Source organism: Sphaerodactylus townsendi, linkage group LG08, assembly GCF_021028975.2.
Source record: "Sphaerodactylus townsendi isolate TG3544 linkage group LG08, MPM_Stown_v2.3, whole genome shotgun sequence".
In the NCBI taxonomy this organism is placed as follows: domain Eukaryota; kingdom Metazoa; phylum Chordata; class Lepidosauria; order Squamata; family Sphaerodactylidae; genus Sphaerodactylus; species Sphaerodactylus townsendi.
Window position 1 is genome coordinate 110,856,320 of NC_059432.1, and position 17,580 is coordinate 110,873,899.

A 17,580-nucleotide genomic window follows, 5' to 3' on the forward strand; every position below is an offset into this window, starting at 1 on the left:
ATAGCTTTAAAAGGGGCTTGGATAGATTGATGGAGGAGAAGTCGATCTATGGCTCCCAATCTTGATCCTCCTTGATCTGAGATTGCAAATGCCTTAGCAGACCAGGTGCTCGGGAGCAGCAGCAGCAGCAGAAGGCCCTTGCTTTCACCTCCTGCAGGTGAGCTCCCCAAGGCACCTGGTGGGCCACTGCGAGTAGTAGAGAGCTGGACTAGATGGACTCTGGTCTGATCCAGCTGGCTTGTTCTTATGTTCTTATGTTCTTAACTGAGCAGATCGACAGGCCGGGAGGTTGTTTTGTGGGGGGGGGGCTGCTCCAAGCGGGCCCCTCCCCGAGTGTCTAAGCCTTCTTCCTCTTGCAGCTCCAGCACATGATGGTGATGATCGGCTACCCAGATTTTCTGCTCAACCCGGAGGCCATCGACAAGGAATACGAGGCAAGACTCCGGGGACCCTCAGCATATCCCCCCCTTTCCTAGAGCGTCTCCCCAGAGACAGTCAAGGGCAAAGAGTAATTTGTAGCACTGTCAATCAACTACCAAAAAAAAATAATTGATTAATCAACCTGCCTTTTGTCCGATTAACCTGTTAATTAACGAACTAATTACGCTGAAATAAATGGGCCTGCTCGACCCAGATGGCCGCCTGAGATACGGAAGGAAGGGCCGGGGAACCTACAGATCTGATTGCAGAACCTGCCTGTCCAGAATCGAGAGGAGAAGTCTTTGGGGGGATTTTTTAATATGTTTAATTTCCTATTCAGGAACACACTGGAACCAAAACAGTCTCAAAAACCAACAAACTCATTCTTAATTGGCTGTTGTGTGGGTTTTCTGGGCTGTGTGGCCGCGGTCCGGTAGTTGTTGCTTCTAATGTTTTGCCCACAAATACAAACTACCAGACCACAACCACACAGTCCGGAAAACCCACAACAGCCACTTGATTCTGGCCGTGAAAGCCTTCAACAATACATTATCCTTAATACCACAGAACCAATGGGGGTGTTGGTTAGACAGTTGGACTAGGATCTGGAAGACCTGCGTTCGAATCCCCACGCACACATGGAATCTTGCTAGGCGACCTTGGGACAGTCACCCATTCTCTGCTAAACCTACAGCGGAGTGTTTTGGTGAGGATAAAATGCAGGAAAGGAGAACACTGGATAACCTGGATAGCTTTAAAGGGGGCTTGGGCAGATTTATGGAGGAGAAGTCGATTTATGGCTACCAATCTTGATCCTCTTGATCTGAGGTTGCAAATGCCTTAACAGTCCAGGTGCTCGGGAGCAGCAGCAGCACAAGGCCATTGCTTTCACATCCTGCATGTGAGCTCCCAAAGGCACCTGGTGGGCCACTGCGAGTAGCAGAGAGCTGGACTAGATGGACTCTGGTCTTATCCAGCTGGCTTGTTCTTATGTTCTTACTGTTAGCCACTCTTCCTTTGGAGAGAGTAACAGAGTATAAACGAAGTAAAATTAAAATATATAAAATTAGTTTTTTATGTTGAATGAAATGGCCCCCATCAATTAATCAGCTAAAGCTTTAGTTGATTAATCTGCTGAGAGTGGTCACAGTGATTCATCTCCCAAGGACGCTTGGCCCATTCACTCTTCTACAGTTGTACACAGTGGTGGGATCCAAACATTTTAATAACAGGTTCCGATGGTGGTGGGATCCAAACAGTGGCGCCGCCGCACACACGCCCCTCCAGTCCCTATTGGGCAGGGAGGTTGCTTTAGTAGCCCCTTCTCGGCACTCAGAAAAAAATTAGTAACCACTTCTAGAGAAGTGGTGAGAACTGGTTGGATCCCACCTCTGGTTGTACATCTTATGCATCCTATAGGAACCTGCTCATCAAATGAGATCCTATAAGAGGCCCTGCCTCGTCTGTGGCTAGCATCCCAGTAAGGCACGTGACCATGAAAAAGGGCAAGGCCTTCTCTGTGGTGGCACGCCAATTTTAAAACACCTCCCCCAGCAGCCACACTCGGACTTTAATCTTTTGGCACCAGGTTGGGTTGCCAGCCCCCAAGTGGGGCCCGGAGATCTCCTGGAATTTCGGCAGACTACAGAGATCCGTTCCGCTGGAGAAAATGGCTCCTTCGGAGAGTAGACTCCATGACATCACATCCTTGCTGAGCCCCGCCCCTTCTCAAACCCCACCATCCTCAAGCTGCACCCCCAAACAGTGTTGGGATCCAAAAATTTTAGTAACAGGTTCCCATGGTGGTGGAATTCAAACTGTGGCGTAGCGCCAGTGGGGCCAGGCAGGGCACGACGGGGGCATGGCCAGGCATTCCTGGGGCAGGGCATTCCGGGGCGGGGCTGTAGCCAGAAACTTTTGCAGCCACTGGGCGCCAGTCTCCATGGGCGAATGCACGACATCTTGCGCGCAGGCACTTAAGGCTGCCACGCTTGCGCTTCGGGGCACCTCCTGCTAGACTGCTTCAAGTTCTGCGCGCCACTGCTGAGAGGAGGGGCGTAACGAAGGCAAAAATCACGTGGCAAAATCCCCCATTAGTAACCCCCTCTCGGCACACACAAATAATTAGTAACCTACTCCCGGAAACCTGTGAGAACCGGCTGGATCCCACCTCTGCCCCCAAATCCCCGGGAATTTGCCATCCCTGAGTTAGCAAACTCGGCGCCAGGGAAAATACTTCTTTTTGCCCAAACGTTTTGTCCATTTTTTTTCGCCTGCTCCTCTTTTCTGTTTTACGACGTTTGCGCTGCTCTGCTCTGCTTTGGAGGGTTTAAAGCGACGGCTGTAAATCACTCACAATTTCTATTACCGTTTTAATGGTCCTTTTAATTATTCTGTCCCGCTCCCCGCTTATTATTCCACGTTGTCATCTTGCTCTATTTGCTTAGATTTTATTCTTGTCAACACTGGCTTCCGTATATATTTTCATTGCTGCTTTACGGCTTCATTCAGTGGCTAAGGAGCTGGAAAGCTAAGCGTAAGGGACGTAATATATCAAACACGTGAATATATTTTCCTAAGGCGGGGCATGTCATTCCAAGTCTCCAGTCCAAGTTTTTTTTCCCCCCACTGCTGAGTCTAATTTCAACTGCACCCTTCCACAGTTCGAAGTCCACGAGAAAACCTACTTCAAGAACATCCTCAATAGCATCAAATTCAGCATTAAGTTGTCGGTGAAGAAGATCCGTCAGGAGGTGGACAAGTCAGCGTAAGTCTCTCGTCTTTGCAGCTGTGTCATCTGCATCGATTGCTCCTAATTGATTCAGGAAGCCGCTGCAGGGACCTGAATTCAAATGCTGCAGCTGTTCCTTAGGACCGCCCTCTGCCTCCTCGTTTCCTGTAACAGTTGTTTGGCGGGCTCTAGTGGCGGGAAGGAGCATTACATGCACAAGATCAATCGGAATACGAGTGCCGTCTGACGGCAAATCCAGGCAGTTGAAAAATATTGTGCGTTCTTTGGAACCGTCCCAACTTTTATCATGAGAGAGAGAAGTTTTGAGCAACGTCACAGTTGAATGGTATTGGGTTCATATAAGACCGTGGTGGCGAACCTTTGGCACTCCAGATGTTATGGACTACAATTCCCATCAGCCCCTACCAGCATGGCCAATTGGCAGGGGCTGATGGGTATTGTAGTCCATAACATTTGGAGTGCCAAAGGTTCGCCACCACTGGTATAAGAAGAAGAAGAAGAGTTTGGATTTATATCCCCCCTTTCTCTCCTGCAGGAGACTCAAAGGGGCTTACAATCTCCTTGCCCTTCCCCCCTCACAACAAACACCCTGTGAGGTAGGTGGGGCTGAGAGAGCTCCGAGAAGCTGTGACTAGCCCAAGGTCACCCAGCTGGCGTGTGTGGGAGTGTACAGGCTAATCTGAATTCCCCAGATAAGCCTCCACAGCTCAGGCGGCAGAGCGGGGAATCAAACCCGGTTCCTCCAGATTAGATACACGAGCTCTTAACCTCCTACACCACTGCTGCTCCTTGCTAGCTTGGCACCCTGCCACTCTGGCATCAATGAAGATATTAGGGGAAGGCTGATCCACCCAGGAAATTTTCAGTTAGCTTGCAGCCTGCAGGTGACTGTGGCACCAGTTCTTCTAATCACTGCTCCAGTCATCTGTGATCCACTCCCACCGACATCAACACCTTCCCCATTTGCCTGCTTATTCATCTAGCCACTGGCTGCAATTGGCTGATGGCAAAGACAGTCTAGGAAGGCCTGAAGCCAGAAGGACTGTGGCGTTGTTAGGAAATATGCTTGTCAGTCCCACAGTTGGAGCATGGATCCCTTCCTCCCTAGATCCCATGGAGGAAATTTTACAAGCACAGCCTTGTTGCGTGTGCAGTTCTACCACATCGCCAGTAGGTGGCAGCGGGTAGCTCAAGAAATTGCTGGAAAAGTCTATGGTTTTACCACAAAGTTTCTGGTGATTTTGAGAGCTGCCGGGCACATAGCATCATACCCTCAAACTTCCCAGTGGTTGCTAAGTGGGAGAGTTAGGGGCAGAGACATGGACGTAGGTAAGGGGGGGTTCTCGGGTTTGAACCCCCCCTTCATATCCGAAGCTCTGCCCCTCCGTTTGTGGGTTTTTAAAACATTTTAGTGCTTTTTCAGTGTTTGGCCTGCAGGGAGCGCATTGTTTGGGCTAGCAGCACCTGCAGGAGACTCAAAGGGGCTGACAATCTCCTTGCCCTTGCTCCCTCACAACAAACACCCTGTGAGGTAGGTGGAGGTGAGAGAGCTCCGAGAAGCTGTGACTAGCCCAAGGTCACCCAGCTGGCATGTGTGGGAGTGCACAGGCTAATCTGAATTCCCCAGATAAGCCTCCACAGCTCAAGTGGCAGAGCCGGGAATCAAACCCGGTTCCTCCAGATTAGAATGCACCTGCTCTTAACCACTACACCACGTTGAAAGTGATGCTGTTTCAGGGTGGGGGATAATCCACCCCAAAACAGCATCACTTTCAATGTTGTTTAACTGGGGACCCCAGATTCTCCCTTTAAGGTGGATTTAAAAGGAGAATTTGGGCTCTCTCGTTTAAACACCATTGAAAGTGGTGCTGTTTGGGGGTGGATTCCAGCATCACAGTGGCTGCCCGGGGCTCAGATTTTGCACCGGGCTCCATTTTCCCTCTATGCCTCTGCCCAGAGGGGAGGGGCAGGGCAGAGGAGTCTGCCATCCCCGGCCTCGGAGAGCTGCTTTTATAAAGCTAGGCCAGGGGCGGGGCTTGGGGAGGTGTGGCCATGCCCTAGGGCGAGTGGGGAGGTGTGGCCATGCCCTAGGGCCCCCCCAAACCCCTCCCCATTAAAAATCTATACCCACGTCCTTGGGCAGAGACACAGCGGGACAGCATCACCAGTGTGATGATGTCACTTCTAGGGAAAAACGGAAATGATGGTGGTAGCTCTAGGAATTACTGGAAACTGCCTCTGGAGATTTGATACCCAGGAAAATACTAGCATTGCTACTGGTGGCATGTGGAGGGTCAGGTTTTGGGGAAATTGGGGGGCGGTAGTGTTTCAGTTCCCTGATGGTTTCCTGCAAGGATAAAGGCCCTATTTCGGATGGCGCAAGGGAGCCTGATTTCATCAAGTCTAAAGTTAAGGAGAGTCTACCTTGGCCAGTATTTAGATGGGAGACGGCCCAGGAAGTCCCAGGTTACTACGCAGAGGCACGCAGTGGCAAACCACCTCTGAACATCTCAGAGCCAGCGTGGTATAAGAGCAGGTGCACTCTAAACGGGAGAAGCGGGTTTGATTCCCCGCTCTGCCACTTCAGCTGGAAATGCTTATCTGGTGAACCAGATTAGCTTGTGTGCTCCAACACATGCCAGCTGGGTGGCCTTGGGCTAGTCACAGTTCTTCGGAGCTCTCTCAGCCCCACCCACCTCACAGGGTGTCTGTTGCGGGGGAGGGGAAGGAGATTGTAAGCCCCTTGTGGGAGAGAAAGGGGGGATATAAATCCAAACTCTTCTTCTACTTGCCTTGGAAACCCTATGAGCTCTCAATAAGTTGGCTCTGACTTAACAGCAGTTTACACTATTACTGAGAGATAAGCACCCTTTTTGACCCTGAGGAAGGTCCTACCATCCATCCTCCCATTTCTGTCCATGGAACCACAGGTTTGTTGACATAGTGAGGCCAAAAGAAACGTGAAGCAGGCAAGAGAGAGATACCTGGCAGAGGCAGGCGAAATAAAAGAGAGCAGCAGTGGCATAGGAAGTTAAGAGCTCGTGTATCTAATCTGGAGGAACCGGGTTTGATTCCCAGCTCTGCCACCTGAGCTGTGGAGGCTTCTCTGGGGAATTCAGATTAGCCTGTGCACTCCCACACACGCCAGCTGGGTGACCTTGGGCTAGTCACAGCTTCTCGGAGCTCTCTCAGCCCCACCTACCTCACAGGGTGTTTGTTGTGAGGGGGGAAGGGCAAGGAGATTGTCAGCCCCTTTGAGTCTCCTGCAGGAGAGAAAGGGGGGATATAAATCCAAACTCCTTCTCCTCCTCCTCCTCCTCCTCCTCCTCCTCCTCCTCTTCTTCTTCTTCTTCTTCTTCTTCTTCTTCTTCTTCTTCTTCTTCCATTTTCTTTTGCTTTACCAAAGATGATTAGATTATAATTCAGCAATAGACAGAGCCAAGCAAGACTGTAGGAGCCGTCTCTCGTTTATGGTAGAATTCTAGAATCTGTCTCTTTAACTATAGAATAGTTGGGGGAGGAGGGTGGTGTTGAACATTCTCTTTGGAATAACCATTAGGAAACTTATTCATAAATTACAAACACATAACACATATTGGATAGCCCTGATTAAAAATGTTACACTGAACGCACGTTCACCGTTCCCGCTTGTGCATGTGGTGGAACTATTTATAAGAGCCAGTGTGTGTTCGCTTTACGAATGAAACCAGGAACCAATACCTCGACATATGTGATGTTTCAATCACAAGGTCAGCTGTACATGTGTTTACTGTAACGTGAGAATCACTGTGCATACATACAAAGAGCAATGGAGCATACACTTTACATACACACTCTTTGATTTGTGAATAGGATTGCTAGGTCGTCACAGCAAAAATACCGTATGCTCTTGATAAAAAATGTGTGAGCCAGTACACAAAAAAATGCTAACGATTTAAAAAAAAAGAAAAGAAAAATACTTAATCGAGGCTTCCAGATAGATAGAAGTGAGTCATTGAAGCTTTTAATGGCTGAAGGTAAATCAGATCCTATTGAGCCTGTATTAAAGGGAATGGACATTTTTCTCCAGACAACTGGCAGCCGTAACCAAGAAGGAGAAGAAGAAGAAGAAGAGTTTGGATTTATATCCCCCCTTTCTCTCCTGCAGGAGACTCAAAGGGGCTGACAATCTCCTTGCCCTTCCCCCCTCACAACAAACACCCTGTGAGGTAGGTGGGGCTGAGAGAGCTCCAAGAAGCTGTGACTAGCCCAAGGTCACCCAGCTGGCGTGTGTGGGAGTGCACAGGCTAGTCTGAATTCCCCAGAGAAGCCTCCACAGCTCAGGCGGCAGAGCTGGGGATCAAACCCGGTTCCTCCAGATTAGATACACGAGCTCTTAACCTCCTACGCCACTGCTGCTCCAAGGTTTGCTCAGTTCTAGTCTGAAATGCTAAGCCCTCCTGTACCACACTTTCTTCCCATTTAATACACGCAAAAGCACACAGGGATTTCTGGGTTTAAAATGGTTGCGCCGCAAGTGAAAATTCAACACAAACATTATTTTATAGTTGTGGCGGGTTTTCCGGGCTGTGTGGCCGTGATCTGGTGGATCTTGTTCCTAACGTTTCGCCTGCAACTGTGGCCGGCATCTTCAGAGGTGTATCACAGAGGGAAGTCTGTTAGTGATACACTTCTGAAGATGCCGGCCACACAGAGGCGTTCCTGCCATTGGGCAAAGTGGGCAGCTTCCCAGGGCGCCCCCTTGTGGTGGGTGCCAAAAATACAGGTTCGTTTTGTGATTTTTTTTGCATTTTCAGTGTTTTTTTCGTTTCTGGCCTGCAGGGGGAGCAGTTTTTAGGCTAGCAGCACCAAAATTTCAGGGATTTTTCAGGAGACTCTCCTGATGATATCACTCAGATTTGGTAAGGTTTGGTTTAGGGAGTCCAAAGTTATGGACTCCCAAGGGAAGTGCCCCATCTCCCATTGTTTCCAATGGGAGCTAATAGGAGATGGGGGCTACATCTTTGAGGGTCCATAGCTTTGGACCCCCTGAACCAAACTTCACCAAACCTGGGTGGTATCATCAGTACGGTCTCACAAAGATACTCTGAAGTTTTGGTGCTGCTATCTTAATAATTGCACCCCTGACAGCAGGCACCCCCTAAATTTCCCCAGATTCTCCTTTTAAATCTACTCCCTTCCTGCCAATGCTTATTTTCTTTCTTTCTTTTATTCTCTCAATGCCTAATAAAGGTTATTATTATTATTAAATCTACCCCCTTCGGCATGGATTTAAAGGGAGAATCTGAGGTCCCCAGTTCAAACATTGAAAGTGATGCTGTTTCAGGGTGGGGGAGAATCCACCCCAAAAGAGCATCACTTTCAATGATGTTTAAACTGGGGACCCCAGATTCTCCATTTAAGGTGGATTTAAAAGGAGAATCTGAGCTCCCTAGTTTAAACACCATTGAAAGTGATGCTGTTTGGGAGTGGATTCCAGCATCACTTGTTTAAACTAGGGAGCCCAGATTCTCCTTTTAAATCCACCTTAAAGGGAGAATCTGGGGTCCCCAGTTTAAATAACATTGAAAGTGATGCTGTTTCCCCCAATTGAGGGACTGGATACAACATCATAAAATGTTTTCATAGCAGTAATAAAACATTTTGAAAGCATTTTGAAATTGTTTTCAAAAAAATTATTTCTCCTGTGTGGCATGGCCCATTGCTGTGTTCAGATTTGTGAGTTGGGGGATGTTCTATAATGTGATGGTGACTTTGAAACGACCTGGTGGAAAAAAATCATTGTTTGGTCACAGTGTGGGAGGGTGGCCGCCCATGGGGGTGGGGGGGGTGGGCATCAAACTCTGTTTTTCCCAGGGCTCCAGTTTGCCTAGGTACGCCACTGCGGCCACAGATGCAGGCGAAACGTTAGGAACAAGATCCACCAGATCACGGCCACACATCCTGGAAAACCCACCACAACCAGTTGAATCCGGCCGTGAAAGCCTTTGACAATTATTTTATAGCTTCTGAAAGGCAAAACTGCTGAATTCCAGCATGGTGTTGTGTTTAAGAGCAGTGGACTCTTATCTGGAGAATTGGACTTGATTCCCCACTCCTGCACATGAAACCTGCATACATACATGACCTTGGGCCCTTCACAGTTGTCTCAGAACTCTCTCAGCACCAGTTGCCTCACAAGGGGGTCTGTTGTGGGGAAGGGAAGGAGCTGTAAGCCGCTTCAAGGCTCCTTGCGGTAGAGAAAAACAGGGTATAAATCCAACTCTTCTCTTCTTCATATTGTCGTCTCTGAGAGACCAGTAATAAAATGTGTATGTTGCAATTTTTTTGCCAGTTCAATTCATTTCCTCTCAATTGTTCTCCCCAACTTTATTCAGGCTTCACAGCGGGGAGGAGTCTTATCGTGACCTGACAGGGCGGATGGCTTATGGCAACCTCTAGAATAGGGGTGTCAAACTTGCGGCCCTCCAGATGCTCATGAACTACAATTCCCATCAGTCCCTCCCAACATGAGCTTTGGCTATGCTGGCAAGGGCTGATGGGAATTGTAGTTCATTAACATCTGGAGGGCCGCGAGTTTGACACCTGTGCTCTAGAAAATATGACCTGGCGGTATCTATGCCAATCACGGCGTTTTGCTTCCTTGCAGGTGGCTGCTACCCCCACAGGCGCTGAACGCTTACTACCTTCCGAACAAGAACCAAATGGGTATGCACGAGAGGAACCGGACCTGACCTGCCTTTTGTAGGGCTTGGTTGGGCCATTGACGGCGAATGAAGGCTTCAGAGTTAGGGCATCCTCAGTTCCAAAATGGCCGTCTTTCCACTGGAGCAGCGGAGGGTGGGAGATGGCATGACCGTTAATTCCTAGACCAGTGATGGCGAACCTTTTCGAGACCGAGTGCCCAAATTGCAACCCAAAACCCACTTATATATCGCAAAGTGCCAACACGGCCATTTCACCTGAATACTGAGGTTTTAGTTTAGAAAAAACGGTTGGCTCCGAGGCGCGCGTTACTCAGGAGTAAGTTTGGTGGTAGTTGGTGACTTTGCTTTGAAGCAACCGTGCAACTCTTCCAACGGGTGAATCATGACCCTAGCAGGGTTTACTCAGAAGCAAGCCCCATTGCCAGCAACTGAGCTTACTCCCAGGTAAAGGATCACGCATTAGTTCTTCGCATGAAAATCAGTGGGGTTTAACAGCGCTTAACAGGGTTACCTACACTGCTTCCCCAAAACTAGGTCTTAGGTTTAGTGCTAATAATCGAGCCCAGCGGCCTAGGCCAGCCTAGATGTGTGTGTGGGGGGGGGGGGGTGTCTCTGTTTGCGTGTGCCCACAGAGAGGGCTCTGAGTGCCACCTCTGGCACTCGTGCCAGAGGTTCGCCACCACTGTCCTAGACCTATTGCATGCTGCAGGGTGTCCCATCTAGCCCAGAATCTGATAGCCCCTGCCCTGTGTAATGGCCAGCGTGATGTAATGGTTAAGAGCAGGTGGATTCTAATCTGGAGAACCGGGTTTGATTCCCCACTCCTCCACCTGAGTGGCAGAGGCTTATCCGGTGAACCAGATGTGTTTCCGCACTCCTATATTCCTGCTGGGTGACCCTAGGCCGGTCACAGTTCTCTCAGAACTCTCTCAGCCCCACAAGGTTGTTGTGGGGAGAGGAAGGGAAAGGAGCTTGTAAGCCACCTTGAGTCTCCTTACAGGAGAGAAAGGTGGGGCATAAATCCAAGCTCTTCTTCTTCTTTTTGGGCCTGAGGGCACCTAAGGAATTTTGAGACGGGTAGGTGAGCAACATCCTCAAATGGCTGCCTTGGGGGGGCTCTAACTACTGTGGGAAACTGTTTCGTTGGAAAGAGGGCAGGCGATAACAATCCCTGCCTTTCAGTGGCCTGCTCACTTTCTGAAACACTTAGGGGTCCAGGGGACCTCAGCCTGGCGTCTTTTGCTCCCCCCGTAACTTGTCTTGTTTTTCCCCACAGTGTTTCCAGCCGGGATCCTTCAACCTACTCTCTACGACCCAGAATTCCCTCAGTAAGTGCAGTCAGCCCAAACTAAAACCCATTATGGGGAACCAACCCTGCTCTCTCCTCCTCCTCTTCCTTTCTATCTTTTGGGTCCCTCACCATCTAGGGGACCCGTTTTCTTCCCCCTTTTGGGAGGTTTTTAATGGGGGTTATTGCGGACATTGTTTTACTGATCGCTGCGTTTTAAACTGTTTTAATGTATTTAAGGGTTATTGTATATGCGATTTATGTTGTTCACCGCCCAGAGCCCTTCGGGGGTAGGGCAGTATAAAAAACCCAATAATAGATAGATAGATAGATAGATAGATAGATAGATAGATAGATAGATAGATAGATAGATAGATAGATAGATAGATAGATAGATAGATAGATGGATGGATGGATGGATGGATGGATGGATGGATGGATGGATGGATGGATGGATGGATGGATGGATGGATGGATGGATGGATGGATGGATGGATGGATGGATGGATGGATGGATGGATGGATGGATGGATGGATGGATGGATGGATGGATGGATGGATGGATGGATGGATGGATGGATGGATGGAAGGAAGGAAGGAAGGAAGGAAGATAGATAGAAGATAGATAGAAGATAGGTAGGTAGGTAGGTAGGTAGGTAGGTGGGTGGGTGGGTGGGTGGATGGATGGATGGATGGATGGATGGATGGATGGATGGATGGATGGATGGATGGATGGATGGATGGATGGATGGATGGATGGATGGATGGAAGATAGATAGAAGATAGATAGAAGGTAGGTAGGTAGGTGGGTGGGTGGGTAGGTAGGTAGGTAGGTGGGTGGGTGGGTGGGTAGGTAGGTAGGTAGGTAGGTAGGTAGGTAGGTAGGTAGGTAGGTAGGTAGATAGGTAGGTGGATGGATGGATGGATGGATGGATGGATGGATGGATGGATGGATGGATGGATGGATGGATGGATGGATGGATGGATGGATGGATGGATGGATGGATGGATGGATGGATGGATGGATGGATGGATGGATGGATGGATGGATGGATGGATGGATGGATGGAAGATAGATAGAAGATAGATAGAAGATAGGTAGGTAGGTAGGTGGGTGGGTGGGTGGGTGGGTAGGTAGGTAGGTAGGTAGGTAGGTAGGTAGGTAGGTAGGTGGGTGGGTGGGTAGGTGGGTAGGTGGGTAGGTAGGTAGGTAGGTAGGTAGGTAGGTAGGTAGGTAGGTAGGTAGGTAGATAGATAGATAGATAGATAGATAGATAGATAGATAGATAGATAGATAGATAGATAGATAGATAGATAGATAGATAGATAGATGAATAGATAGATAGATAGATAGATAGATAGATAGATAGATAGATAGATAGAATGGGGAAGACTTAATCCCCAAACAACAGAATGATGTACCGAAAAGAACAAACACACATCTAGCCCAACCAATTAAATCATAGAACTATAATATATTCTTTCCTGGGTCCAGAGGAGGGCAACCAAAATGGTGAACGGTCTGGAATCCATGCCCTACGAGGAGAGATTTAGGGAGCTGGGGATGTTTAGTCTGGTGAAGAGAAGGTTAAGAGGTGACACAATAGCCATGTTTAGATATTTGAAGGGGTGTTACATTGGTGAGTGTTTTCTGCTCCCTCAGAGACCAGGACCAGGAGTCATGGGTTCAAGGTGCAGGAAAAGAGATCCCACCTAAACATCAGGAAGAACTTCCTGACAGCAAAGGTTGTTCGACAGTGGAAAGCACTCCCTCGGAGTGACGTGGAGTCTCCTTCTTTGGAGGTTTTTAAAGAGAGGCTGGGTGGCCATCTGTCAGGAGTGCTTTGGTGGTGTGTTCCTGCATTGCAAGGGCTTGGACTTGGGGGCCCTTGGGGGCCCTTGGGGGCCCTTGGGGGCCCTTGGGGGCTTCTTCCACATGCAGAATAATGCACTTTCAAACTGCTTTCAGTGCTCTTGGAAGCTGTGCAGAATAGCAAAATCCACTTGCAAACAATTGTGAAAGTGGTTTGAAAATGCATTATTTTGCGTGTGCGGAAGGGACCTATGATTCTGGGATTCACAGCCAGCAGCAACCAGTGCTACCTGGGGGAGGGTCTGTCCCTCCTCCCAGCAGGCTTATCCCCCACCTGCTGTCTCTCTCCCACTTCTAGGTCCCTGAATTATGGGGGGATTGGCACCATCATCGGGCATGAGCTGACACATGGCTATGACGATTGGGGTAAGTAATTCTTTCCCCCCACCCCACATGTAGCCCACCCCCAACCCCATGGAATCATGGGATGAAAAGAACATGACTTTGGACCCTCTTTGCATAAAGTTACCGAACGTGGCTTGCATCTGGGCAGAGGGAAGGCACGGGACCATATGTAAGTTTTCAACAAATGCCATCTTGTTTATTCGCATACTGTGCAAATAAACCAGAGAGCCAGCGTGGTGTAGAGGGTAAGAGCCGGTGGATTCTAATCTGGAGAACCGGGTTGGATTCCCCACTCCTCCACCTGAGTGGCAGAGGCTTAACTGGTGAACCAGATGTGTTTCCACACTCCGACATTCCTGCTGGGTGACCTGGGGCTAGTCACAGTTTTGTCAGAACTCTCTCAGCTCCACTTGCCTCATAAGGTGTATGTGTTTAAGTGAGCAGCAGTGGCATAGGAGGTTAAGAGCTCGCGTAGCTAATCTGGAGGAACCGGGTTTGATTCCCAGCTCTGCCGCCTGAGCTGTGGAGGCTTATCTGGGGAATTCAGATTAGCCTGGGCACTCCCACACACGCCAGCTGGGTGACCTTGGGCTAGTCACAGCTTCTTGGAGCTCTCTCAGCCCCACCCACCTCACAGGGTGTTTGTCGTGAGGGGGGAAGGGCAAAGAGATTGTAAGCCCCTTTGAGTCTCCTACAGGAGAGAAAGGGGGATATAAATCCAAACTCTTCTATGTTGTGGGGAGAGGAAGGGAAAGGAGTCTGTGACAGGACCAAGGCATCGCTTGTATTCTTACGACTAACCGCACGGGCTTTTTCCATCCCATCATTGCAGGAGGCCAATATGACCGTCATGGCAACCTGATGCACTGGTGGACCGACACCTCCTACAGCAAGTTTCTGAAAAAGGCCGAATGCATCGTCAACCTGTACAACAATTTCACCGTCTACAACCAAGGGGTGAGCCAGGGGGTGCAATGCTGCCTTTCACCAGCAGGGGGAGGGCTGCTCCTCAAAAAGGCTGCTGCAGAAGAGACACAAATGTACACAAATCGCTGTTTTTTTCACAGTTTCGTCCTCTACGTTTTAAAAGCGAAATTTTGGATCGTAATTTTTTGTACTTGGGTGCTATTTTTAACTCCTGCAGGCTTAAAAACTGGCCAAGTCCTCACAATTGGCTTGATTAAACATGGCAACTGAATTGGAATGCGCTTTTCAACAAATAGTTGAGGCTGTGGAGAATCCTTGGAGGATACTCAATACCCCAAAACAGTGGTGGCGAACCTATGGCACGGGTGCCAGAGGTGGCACTCAGAGCCCTTTCTGTGGGCACGCGTGCACAGAGTTCGTCATGTGATAATAGTGTAATTATTTCAGGGAGATTATTAGCATTAAACCTAAGACCTAGTTTTGAGGAAGCAGTGTAGGTAACCCTGTTAAGCGCTATTAAACCCTACTGATTTTCATGGGAAGAACTAAACCATGTTCCTTTACCTGGGAGTAAGCTTGGTTGCTGGCAATGGGGCTTGCTTCTGAGTAAACCCTCCTAGGGTCGTGATGCACCCATTCGAAGCATTGCACCATTGCTTCAAAGCAAAGCCACCGACTACCACCAAACTTACTCCTGAGTAACGCGTGCCTTGGAGCCAACCATTTTTTCTATACTAAAACCTCAGTATTCAGGTTAAATTGCCATGTTGGCACTTTGCGATAAATGTGGGATTTGGGTTGCAGTTTGGGCACTCGGTCTCGAAAAGGTTCGCCATCACTGCCCCAAAATGATAGAATAGCTTTCTATGGAACACATTTGCTGCAGGTATTAAACCTGGCTACTAAACAACCTTTTTAAAAAATAAATTTTAAAAAGTGAGTTCCAGCGGATGGGCGGGGCAGATAGTGAGAGGGTTAAGACAAAGATTTGGATCAGAAGATGCAACCTGGGGTGTGGCCAGCCTCCACAGCAAAGAGGACAAACAGATAAGGAGGAATCAAAGAGCAAAGAGATTTCCAAACAAAACCAAGGATCCGGATAAGGAAGGGGAAATCGGAGAAGGCAGAGTAAACAAGGAGAGATGTTTGACAGTAAGCAAAGAGTCAGTCCTAACCTCTGGTTCTCCAAACCAAGTACAGCTCTTACATTTTTTGCCTGAAACGGGATGGACCCTTCTTTCTTTCTTTCTTTCTTTCTTTCTTTCTTTCTTTCTTTCTTTCTTTCTTTCTTTCTTTCTTTCTTTCTTTCTTTCTTCCTTCCTTCCTTCCTTCCTTCCTTCCTTCCTTCCTTCCTTCCTTCATTCCTTCATTCATTCATTCATTTATTTTTTAAACCTCCCATCCCGAAGAATATCTGGGTGATGTACATGCAGCGGCAACAACAATAACATAATAACATTAAACACAGCAGGCCAAAAACAACATTTCGCACAATAATAACCAAGTTAATTTAAAACAATTTACAAATCTATAAAACCAAATCTATAAAAACAATTTACAAATCTATAAAACAATTTACAAATCTATGGATTTCCAGAGCATCTAAGGGTACCTTAAGTGGTTTCATGCATCTGGGGGAAACCATTCCACAAATATTGCTAAAGCAAAGGGAACTTGACATATAATTCAGTTGCTGGCTTCAAATATTTGAGAAGGCGCACACTTGTAGTGAATCAGACCATTGGTATATTAAGGGCCGTATGACTTAATCAGACTGGAAGCCACATAAATATATATGATATATGTTGGATTTCTTGACGTAGATACCTGGAATAGCTACAGCATATCGCCCCAACAAGTTACTGTTTAACCTGTGAATCGAAAATAAAAGACATTTCCCAAAGATTTGGGCCTGTACTTTGGCCTGTTGCAACTCCACCTTACAATATTGGCTCCAGACTTAACAAGGATATCTTACTACGGAGACACAATAAGGCCCTTCTATAGCAGAACTGGACACTTTTTGGCGCAATAGAACAATCTCTTATTGAGGATTTGAATTCTGGGGGAAACTCAGGTCCCAGCAGAAGTTATTTTTGAACCAATGTTCACAGTCAGAATGAGTGCAATAATTAATAACTTTCATCTGAATGTTAAATATATATAGCTTTTAAAAAGGGGCTTGGACAGATTTATGGAGGAGAAGTCGATCTATGGCTACCAATCTTGATCCTCCTTGATCTCAGATTGTAAATGCCTTAGCAGACCAGGTGCTCAGGAGCAGGAGCAGCAGCAGCAGAAGGCCATTGCTTTCACATCCTTTCACATCCTGCAGGTGAGCTCCCAAAGGCACCTGGTGGGCCACTGCGAGTAGCAGAGTGCTGGACTAGATGGACTCTGGTCTGATCCAGCAAGCTAGTTCTTATGTTCTTAAATATCTTCCCTTTGACAACAGCGAAAGTTCATTTGGCCGAAATCCATTTGGTTCTCAAAGGTCAAAAAATTGTTTTGTGGGATATGTATGTATTCCATTTGTATTATTTGTGTGCAATACTATAGATCTAATGGTGGCTGTTATAGGAGCTTAATATATTTTGATGATTTCAATCTGTAATGAAATTATATTTTATTTTTATATAGTATACATAATTATTTATAATTAGAAAGGATAGATATAATTAGAGATCCTGTATGCATTTTTTGTTGATTTTTCAGGTACTTAATTCTAGTGTCATAGGGTGGTGCAGTGGTTAAGAGCAGGTGGACTCCAATCCAGAGAACCGGGTTTGATTCCACATGAGAGGCGGACTCTAATCTGGGGAACTGGATTTGTTTCCCTGTTCCTCCACGTGAAGCCTGCTGAATGACCTTGAGCCAAGCACAGTTCTCTCAGAACTCAGCCCCACCTACCTCACAAGGCATTTGTTGTAGGGAGAAGAAATGAAAAGGAGTTTGTAAGTCACTGAGAGACTCCATACAGGAGAGAAAGGTGGGGAATTAATCCAAACTCCTCTTCTTATCTTTAGGAGCAGCAGTGGCGTAGGAGGTTAAGAGCTCGTGTATCTAATCTGGAGGAACCGGGTTTGATTCTCCCTCACATTTGCAGCCCGAAAGCTGGGTGGGAGAGCTTCTCTGGGGAATTCAGATTAGCCTGTACACTCCCACACACGCCAGCTGGGTGATCTTGGGCTAGTCACAGCTTCTCGGAGCTCTCTCAGCCCCACCCACCTCACAGGGTGTTTGTTGTGAGGGGGGAAGGGCAAGGAGA

At 47.8% G+C, this 17,580-nt stretch overlaps 1 protein-coding gene across 1 annotated transcript in view; it reads left to right on the plus strand.

Moving 5' to 3' along the window:
* ECEL1 (endothelin converting enzyme like 1) overlaps window positions 1-17,580 on the plus strand; it is a 100,407-nt gene that overhangs the window by 73,351 nt on the left and 9,476 nt on the right. The window contains 6 exon segments of the mRNA XM_048505946.1: window positions 360-434; window positions 3,084-3,187; window positions 9,822-9,880; window positions 11,156-11,207; window positions 13,339-13,406; window positions 14,218-14,342. Coding sequence (XP_048361903.1) covers window positions 360-434; window positions 3,084-3,187; window positions 9,822-9,880; window positions 11,156-11,207; window positions 13,339-13,406; window positions 14,218-14,342 — 483 coding nt within the window.